The 10,079-nt window shown below is 39.4% G+C and overlaps 1 protein-coding gene across 1 annotated transcript in view; it reads right to left on the bottom strand.

The window, feature by feature from the left end:
* impg2a (interphotoreceptor matrix proteoglycan 2a) overlaps positions 1-10,006 on the bottom strand; it is a 25,447-nt gene extending 15,441 nt beyond the window's left edge. Inside the window, exons 1-9 of the mRNA XM_013911006.1 lie at positions 9,984-10,006; positions 9,840-9,872; positions 8,304-8,350; positions 7,920-7,981; positions 7,677-7,832; positions 6,575-6,633; positions 6,426-6,446; positions 3,659-3,867; positions 1,492-1,535 (exon numbers count right to left, since the gene is read on the bottom strand). Coding sequence (XP_013766460.1) covers positions 1,492-1,535; positions 3,659-3,867; positions 6,426-6,446; positions 6,575-6,633; positions 7,677-7,832; positions 7,920-7,981; positions 8,304-8,350; positions 9,840-9,872; positions 9,984-10,006 — 654 coding nt within the window. The remainder of the gene's footprint in view (positions 1-1,491; positions 1,536-3,658; positions 3,868-6,425; positions 6,447-6,574; positions 6,634-7,676; positions 7,833-7,919; positions 7,982-8,303; positions 8,351-9,839; positions 9,873-9,983) is intronic.
* Positions 10,007-10,079: the final 73 nt, after the last annotated feature.

The following is a 10,079-nucleotide window of genomic DNA, read 5'->3' as shown; positions in this document are numbered from 1 at the left end:
GAGCAGTCCCTTCTTTCGAATGTTGGAACACTGAGCTACTAGTTGTTTCGCCGTCATTGTGGATGTTGGGTATCGAAGAATCCATAGGTCCGTCATCCTATTCATGTAGCCCCTTCCGCCAGGGTTACTTGCGTAGTAGCATTCCAACAACGCCCTGTTTTCGTCTCTTGCCCATTGATGCCTTCTTGTTCCAGTAGCCCACTTTTCGTCAGGGTGCCCTGGTTCCTCAACACCTGACGCGGACCTTGTTGATCCCACAGATAAATATGAAGGCATGCCGGCTCGGACGTCGCCGGCATGCCTTCATATTTATCTGTCTCGCTCATGTCTGCGGTAGGCTCGCTTAGCATAGGGGGTCTAGCCTTAGGACCCTTACTGGATACAGACGCCCCAGGCAGGAATCGAACTTGCGATCCTGGGTTCCAAAGGCGTGTAGTCTAACCACTACGCTATCCAGCTGCCACCTAAATCTGACGTTCAGATTGTGAGCAGTGCTGGGCTTGGAGGCAAAGCCTTGAAAAGGGGTGTGCTTGGTGTTGATTCACATTAGGTTGTTCTTTGTGCTTTTTAGATATATATATATATATATATATATATATACATACACACACACACGGTATATATAAATATATACACGGTATATATATATATATATACACGGTATATATACGGCGAGTTTTTGAGTGCGTGTGTGCATGTGTACTCTTTCTATTAGCTGCTGCTAAAGCACCCAAGTCTTTCTGAATAACTGCAGAGTTTTTATTTAAAGATCTGTATCAATCTATATTTCAGGGAATTATATGTTCTTGTTCCTGTGCTTTCACATTAAGTCTTAGTGGTCCAAGTTTTAGTTTTGCTCATGGACCTTGTGTTTTTGTAGTGCATTAAGCTAATTCCCTAATTCCTTTTTATAGTTAAAGAATTTCTACTATACTACTTTTGCTATTGTATCTATTTAGTTTGATGGCTTATCATAAGATTCATATTTCTCATAACAACCAAATTAAATCTTTATTTAAACCGTTCCAACTTCAAATCAGGGTAGAAACTCTCCAACCTCATACCATGTGTCAAATTATCAGGCTATGCTGAAAACGTGACCAAAGCAAACCGAACTGTGATTATCATTAAAAGCACACTCAAACACAAGAGAGCACGAACAGAGACATACTTTAGATGGTATTGCTTGTCTAGATAAATTCTCATGTGCAGTCTCTGTTGACCCATGGCGCTGTGGTGCACTGCAGTCTCTGCCCAAGAATAGCAGTGGATTATTACAGCAAGAACCAAACTAATCCTCAAAGCTTCACTTCATCCTTGCTAGTGAGCTCATCCCCTACCTGCGCTGGTGTAGTCTGGATAACATCTCAAGGCAGTTACGGGTCTTCACCACGGTGTCTTTTAACAAAAGCGATGTACAAATTCCAAGCAGCTGGATCGCCTGGAGAGAGATTGTTTTCATGATAGCTGTGGAGGTAACTTGTTACTCACCATGGCTCCGTCTTCAGTGTTGATAGAGTGAGGAATCTCAGACACTGTGGAACCACAGAAGAAACAAACATTAACAAAAACTGACATACAACACACAAACGTGCCAAATAGCCTAAATATTTCTGCCTGCCGGCGTATTCAAAATTCTGTTAACTGTTAGTGTTTCAGCACAGACTGCCTGCTTTTTGACGGCGCCACCTCCAGGGGTAAATATCTACAAATCAGTGCTAAAATCTGGGATAAATATCAGCCACTGTGGTCCAAGGCTATTATTGCATCACCACCAAGGCAAAAAAACAAAGCCAAAGCTGTGTCTTTAAGTCCCCAAGCCACATGTGTCAGCCATATGAGAATGTTTAGCCATCATTTTAGATGTCACAGCCTATAACTAATATGGAAATGAGAGGGCATCCATCTTTAAAAGTGCTTGCCTTTGCAGTAAACTAATGACCTGCAGTCTTTAAAAACACAAGGCTGAAGAAATCTCACAGGAGATTTCTTTAATTATATGTTAACGTATAATTAAATGACCAAAGTAAAAGGTAGGTAGGATATTGACTGCCTGAGTTTTTAGGTGGCATATTTAAAAAAAAAATCATTGTGTAAAGGTGTCTGTGATTGGGTGAATGGGATGAGGTTACAGGTGAGGCAACGTCTGTTTGGCTAAAGACAAAGATTTCTCCATTGCAGTGTCGCCAACATTTAGACATGTTGACTACTCAGTAGTAGTTACTGCAATATTACCATCTGCAACTTTGTTTTGTCTGTTTGCATCTCTATGTTGAGATCATTTGGGGAAAATGAACAGCTCAAAACACTTACTGCAGCAGAAACTACCACAAAGCTGGCTGCACAGCTGGTTCAGCTCCTTTGCAAGACGGACTGTAGTTATATATATACTCATGGATTGGAAAGAGACATTAAAGACAGACGCAAGGGATTCAAACAGCCTATTATTGAAATACAGTATGTATTGTTTTGTTTTTAATCAGACCTGACCTGTGATTCTGTATATGCAGTTTTTATATCCCACTGTAGTCTCACAGGACTGGCTTATAGTTTCAGTTGGACCAACCAAAGTTTGTGACCCAGTTTTGCGCTGTTGTCACATCTTGGCAAAGTCTACAGACAACATAAAAAATTGCAAAAGTACTCAAACAGTCTTTGAGATAGTTCTTGCCACAGAAGGTGTCTCCAGGAGCATATCTTGCATGGATAACACATTCACAGACTCACAAGGTTAAAATAATCCCCGCTTCAGTCTCTCAAAACTTAGACATCTGCATAAATATGTAGAATCTGTAGGCAAGGGACAGGATTTGGGGGGATACGTAAAGTAGTGTGAATGCTATTGATCAATATCTATGACACACTTTAGAGGAAAGCAGGTAAACAGTCCATGTGGAGAACAAAACAGCAATGACATTATTGCAAACCCACTGATTAACAATGACTGTATGTTTGTATTCTCTTATTGTATTTTCAGCATCATGGTGCACTGTGGGCAATGTTATTATCACATATCGACACTTCAAAAAAACATAGGGAATAAAATAAACCATATCTTTGCTTTGAATATGCCTGCTTCCAGTCTGACCATCTTTAAAGGAGAGCAATGCTAAGTAGGTGAAGTCAATTTTTAAGAGTTCACTGTGAGATCCAAAATATGTATGCCCAAAAAAAGAAAGGATTACAGTAAAGCCTAAAAATCTAAAGCTCAGATTTCAAACATCCTTTCTGCTGAGTTCTCCTTTGCTGACCATTTAATGACGAGGATTTAACTGACACACTGAATAAATACACAGTTCCTATAACTGATGACTGTTATTTGTCCATTAGAAATGGCCCAGTTGTGGGACTGAAACTTGTCTCTGTCCATTTGACAGAAAGAGAGTCAAATAAAAAACAGATTAGACTATTAAAAGCCTGGAATGTATTCTCAAGTGACGAACGGTGTGTTTTAATCTCAGTGCAATGTCAACAGCGTCTCTATTTGACATGACACATGTAGGTTTGCCCTGCGATGCACGCACCACCTTTTCCAGTGCATTCCCAGTGACTCCACTGCCATGCTGGCAAAATAAATCTCTGCAGTATAGTGGAAATATGAGCGTATCAGTTTAAGGAATATCTTTAGGAAGACTGGCAGTAATGCACATCATCTTACCACTCTCCAGCTTTTTGTCATCTAGGTCTTCAATGAAAATTTTGTTGTCCTCACTGATGGTGAGGACCACAGTGGGGTGCTCCTTGAACTCCCGATAGGAGTTCTCCACTTGGTTCGACTGTAGGGTCAGGTAGTTCAGTTGTTCAGCGGTCACTCCTGCTCCATTCACCACCACTGTGACGGCATAGTCCACCACCAAACCACCAAACCTGCTGACACAAGTATGCTGTTGTTATATTATATCAAGTTCATATAGTGATCCAGGTTAGGTCCAGGGACAATTTTAATATAATTTTCCTATATTTTGGGCAACTGCACTCTTATATTGTACTTATGTTATGCTAATTATGATTGAATTCTTCACTATAAATATATTACGTTATTGATAATCCCCACCTCTAATCTCTCTCCTTTAAAGCTCCCATTACCGCTCCACTACAGCAGCGAGTTTAAATATTTAATTTAAAATAAGCAGAGAGGGTTTCTCATGCATTTTCATGACCAGTATATTATTATCCCATTCAATAGTTTACATTTATCCTTTGCACACAATTACACTAAAGGTATTAGAGGGAAAGAGGAAGAAAATTGTTCAGGCATTAGCTTGATTTAATGATAAACCTTTTTTTAAAAATTGTAGAACGCTAACATATGACTGATGAATCATGTGATTTATTCTTGCTTGGAACGCAGGAGTGTGACTGTATAGCGCTAAAGGAGCCGAGTCAGCAGAATGATCAATATCATCATAATAAACATGGAAACCTCACAAGAGATTCCAGAGCCTGGAAAAAGCCATCTATCAGGCTTCATTTGACTACTGGGAGCCCTCCATGTCCATGCTGACCTAGTTTGTTGGGTTACTGGCAGACAGCTGAGCACGTGCTGACCCAAAGTCAGCCCCATTTAGAAGGAGATCCAGTTCACAAAAGGGCAGTCAGGCAGCGCTCTGCTCCTGCTGTGCCTTGTAATTTGGAGTTAGAAGTTGCATGCAAGGTTGATTACAGCAATAAATTCATTTCTTACTCACCTATTTAATGTATAGCCATAATTTCATGAATAAATAATATTCAGAGTACAGTTACCAAAAAAACTAATGACTGCTTCTAACTATTATAACTATGTTTATTCAGGTATTGAATGTGAGCAAACATACAAGGTATATAAACGTTGATTTCATTGCACCTCAACAACAAACTTTGTACCCTACAACATTTATCAGGCCTTTTGTATTTACAATTTTCTACACAGATTCATACATTGAATAATAAATGAATACTTCAAACAGACGACATGTGTTGTTTTCTCTTGTTTTCCAGAGGTTGTGAGAAACACATTACTCTCAAATCTTACTGTTAAATATGAAGCCCTGACCAGTTAGCGTAGCTTAGCTGTAAACAGCAGGGAAGACTGTTTTTATACAACCCCTTTGCAAAAAATGTTTTGGCGCTGCGTAAAATGTAAATTAAAAACAGAATGCAATGATTTGCGGATTTCATAAACACAAATTCACCGCTGTGTAAACAATCTTTAAAATGCCTGTGAACTGAGATCATGTCCACGTATGGCTTCTTTTGTGGATGGCAGAGCTTTAACCTGCATTTGTGGATGGTGCTGAGGAAATGTTCTGGAAACGTTCCCGAGCTCTTGCATTAATTTCCATGAAAGAAATGGGCTATTTTCATGCAGTGGCATTTAAGGGCCTGAAGATCAGGAGCTTCCAATACAGATTTTTGGCCTTGTCCCTTGTGCACTGCCAGTCTTTTTATCTTTTGGTGGTATTATTCCATCAAATTCAAAATTATTTAATATTTGTCATGAAATAGCCTCACTTTAAGTATTTGATATGTCTCCTGTGTTCTGCCATGACTTAAATATGGATTTATGGATTTTTGTGTCCCAACCCTTTACACAGCATCATAAATGTTGTGGAATTGGGTTTATATGTCCAACGATAAAATACCAGCACACCTAAAGCTCAATAATCAGTGCATAATAGCCAATGTGTTTATTCTGCACACACAAAAAAATGTCTAACAAAGTTGCATTTTATGAAAAGTTATATCAAAGCTTCTAGGCGCTGCTGGATTTAACGATTCCTGGAAGTTCCTCGTTCCAGTCAACGATCCAGCACAGCATATTGCAAACTAAATTCTTAAACTGTCATTTATCCCCTTCTGCTTTTGTTCAGCTCAAACAAACCAGTTCAGTTTAGCTTTCCAAATAGCCATTTCCCTCTGTTTCCAATTTTTGTTAAGCTAAACTAACATGGTGCTGGCTTAAGCTTTTGTACCAGTCCCACATAAGCATGAGACCTCTCATCTAAATCCCCATGAGGGAACGTACAAGCAGATTGTTTGACCCTGCATTCTGTTTGTTGTCCATTCACTTGCCTTTTGTAATTCCCTTATTTTTCTCCATTTCACCACACAAACAGGTTATTTTTGCCGATAACTCCACTCATTTCCATCCTTCCAGGTAAAGCTCAGATTATCGTCTCTATACAGGAGCACCTGCTCACTTGGTTCGACCCACCCTGATCCCACTTAACAGGTGAGTGACTGCGTTAAGTCCATTAACACAGGCAACTAGTGACACAGCTTAACACGTGCCCACGCTCCCAGGTAAACACAGCGTGAGATGAAGCTGGGGTCACACACATACACAGCTCTAGTTAAGGTTGATAGGGATCTGTGGGCTTAAACACAACACAGGATGGGGAGAGCTATTCAAGGTCGAAGTACCAGAGCGACTACTGATGACTCACCCCTCTGCGTCATCTTGCGGCCTGTGTGAAACAAGCGAGATCTGTTAAACTTCTGCCGAGAGCTCAAATCACGATACAAGTATTACAAAAAGAGGCGGCTTTAAAAGGCCATTTGTTCTGACAGCCATAATCATTGGAGAGAAGCTGACCTGAAGTCAGTTACAGACACACTTTTAAATCCAGGAAGCCCCTCCAGAGCGTCTTCTATCTGCAAAGACAAAGTTGACCAGGCATCAGAGTGGAAACCGCAGTTAATTTGTTTCTTATTTCGAGTGGTTTACAATGAACTTGCTTGCCAAAATAAATCTCATTTATTGTTCCAAAAGGACTTGTTTCGTTCAAAGTACTCGAAATGTCGTCCCCGGATTATTTTCCTTAAAAGACAAACTGCTCATAGAAAACAGCTTGTAGTGGTTTTCAAGGCCTTGCTTCACCACACTAACATGAAAAAAGAAATAGATATAGTCGTGTCGTCCTGCAGACTCACTGACCCAGTTTATTAAATCTTCCAGAGATGAAGAAGTATGCGTACAGGTCTCCAGGGTCTTTCGTCTGCTGACTTCTCCTCCACTTCCTGTTTCTTTACACTCATTTACCATCAGTCCCTATCTTACCCTCCACTCCACTTTTCTTCTTTATCTCTTCAAGGCACGCAAACTTGTTTGTATGCATGACGTTTCTTGCTATAGACTACAGTATGTCAAGGTGTGTGCAGATGTTAGCTGTCCAGGAAATACCCGCAGAGAATAAAAGCAGCTCAGAAATCAAAAGAAAAAAATACTGAAAGCATTCATCAAATGCAAAACACTTACACGTGTGTGCACAAAAAATGCACCAAATTGTCTGTTTAATGTTTTCATTTGCAAGGTTTTGTGCATCTGCTGCCAGGGAAAAGGCCTGTAGGCATGTTTACTGAATCTTCCAAGTACCTGTAAAACCACTGCATACCTGTGCAGCGGCGTGCATGTGCGGAAGTTTATGTATTCCCAAGACATGAGTCATGAAGCTGGATTTTCAGCACATTATTATTTCACCCTAACCAACTGTGTATCATAAAGTCAGTGTGTTTTGAGCCCTTGCCTAACAGTTTGAGTTTAACTACTGCTGTCATTAAAGTGCGAGTTATTAAAACTAACAATGCTTCAATCACAGACCATAAACCAGTAGATATAGAGAGTCCAGGCCAGCACCAAGGCTCAGATGGGAGATATAAAGGGAAACAGACATGAGGAGCCAGAGCTAGAGGCAAACCTTTTCAGCGAGCTGTCTGCTGAGTGTTTGGTACTGGAGGCTGGCCGGATCAGCAAGGCTCTCGTTGTACATTTCTCCTGACAAGAGGATGCTTAGCTCCACAACCTGCTCCAGCGGAGCAGGAGTAGGTGGTTGTACGGTTATATCATTGTAAAGCTGAGTAGTGAGAAAGGGATAAAGATGCACTTTAGTTAAGGGCAAATGATCAATCCCAGTCAGCAAGCAATCTGTGTTTACACTCACAGGACTCTCCTCTACTCCTGGTGAAATGGCAGGGGAATCCTCCTTGTTTTCAGCTGTGTCTTCTAGGTGGTTAAGTTCATATGCAAAAGAAAAAGGGATTGTCGGTTTATTTGAGGTGGATGTCAGCTTAAACGTTTGGCAAGTGCCATGATTAGTGATAGTTATATGGATTAGACTGTCCTTACCCTGACTTCTTGCTAAATCTAAGGGTCAGCTGACCTAAAGCCAAGTTCACATACCGAGCACTTAAGGATGCACACTCCAAAATACAAAACTGCACACTAGACACGGGCCAGACACAAAAACAGCAAATCTATATCAGGGTGGTTAAATAAAAGGGGGATTTTTGCTACAGATGCCAGTATAATCAGGTAAAACACTGACCTAGCTCAGGAGCTTCAACGGATTCTGGTATGTCTGGTGTTGGAGTGCTGTGAAACACAGGAGGATCATGTTAGCGACGCCGATACAACGTTACACAATTATGATATAATAAAAAGGCAATAAGCACAACTATTAATGGCTTATGCACACTGCATGTAGGGTCGGAATAAGAAGTTAATGGAAGCAAATCCAGTTTCCCAGTGTCTGAAAATTATTGAAGGTTAGATTTTTGTCTATTAATTTAGTTTGTTAAAAAAAAGATTTTAAAAAAGAGGCAAAGACTGAGATCCAAGCAAGTCAGAAGCAGTCAAGCTATTTGTAATTGTTTATTTAAATTAGATAAACTGTTGCACCATTGGCTAACAGGACTCAACCATATCGATATATAATCACTACACTAAAAAAAAAAATAAAAAAATTATTTCTCAACTTCATTTCAACTAATTTAATTACTTGTATATTTTGTATGCAATTTTGTTACAGAAGTACAGAGTAATGAATGAAATGTACTGGATTTGCATAAATTTAGAGCATCTGAATAAATAAACCTTTGATTTTATATATTTCACATGAATTTGACTTTGTGTTTATTGGGGGGTAAAAAAAAATATTTTTTAAGTGTGCTGTTCAAATGAGCTGTAAAAGATAATAATTATATTATTCTGGGGGGGAAAAACATGTGATTCATGTGTTTACCAAATACCTTCAAACATTTGGTGAAATCGATGCTGTTTATACAACTGTGAATGTTACTGCAGACACATTGTTTGGCATTTCTGGGCACGATGGGAAACATGTGATATCCAAATCATGTGCATGTTGCTAACATTTGATTGAGGACTAGGGGAGATGCATGTATTACGAGGTCCTAACTTTCAAAACCAAATTTTGTACCAACTCAAACTCACTAACCAAGAAAAGGTAAACATGTTCCACGTTCAGTAATTTCAGGTTGATTTCTCAAAGCCTTCAGCAGATACGTCAACGATTTATTTATTTTTTTAATTCCCAAGATAATCCTGAGTCAGTTTTAGGACGGCTGGTTTAGTGGTTTCTGTTTAAAGCGTCAAAAAAAATGTTTTTATGAACATGGTGAAACAAAATGGGTTTTTTAAATAAAAATCTCATATTCTTTAAACATCAGACAGCAAAGATGTAGCTGGAGTAAGAAAAAATAAAATGATCGAAGACAGCTGACCTCAGGCCAAGCCATTTTACAGAACACTGCAAAGACAAACTGGAGTTTCAGAGTCTGAGTCAAACTTCATGTTTCCACATGACATGAATAATAAAAAACGATGAGAATTATAACAGGTACGGTTGTATCTCAACAGCTTCTTTGCTTGGACCCCTGTTAATATTATCATTTAAAGAGGGAACTCAAACAGACAGTGAGCATAAAGACACATACCTAAATCTATGACACATAAATGAAAAAAAAAAAGAAGCCAAAACAAATAAATGTGAAAAATCATGTTTGATAAGTGATGAGTGGGAATATGAACAGGTAAGGTTGAAGAGCTTTGACAACCTTACCTGCACATATGTTGCCAGGACCTGGTGGGCTCACTACAGATAGTGGTAAAAGTGACACATTTACAAAACACAGACTTAATAATGAGATCATGAACGCATCATTAAAAGGTCACTTTGGGGAAAACAAAGCAGAGTTTCTTTTACCTCTTCAAACTGGGCAGCGACATTCTCTGGAAGTGGAAAACAGTTTCATGAGCCAGCTCCAGAGAAAATCATCTAATCGCATATCATTTTATTGTT

Source organism: Pundamilia nyererei, unplaced genomic scaffold, assembly GCF_000239375.1.
Source record: "Pundamilia nyererei isolate P.nyererei 1_Seehausen unplaced genomic scaffold, PunNye1.0 scaffold00055, whole genome shotgun sequence".
Classification (NCBI taxonomy): domain Eukaryota; kingdom Metazoa; phylum Chordata; class Actinopteri; order Cichliformes; family Cichlidae; genus Pundamilia; species Pundamilia nyererei.
Note: the sequence above shows the minus strand (reverse complement) of the source record. Positions and strands in the feature narration are given on the sequence as shown.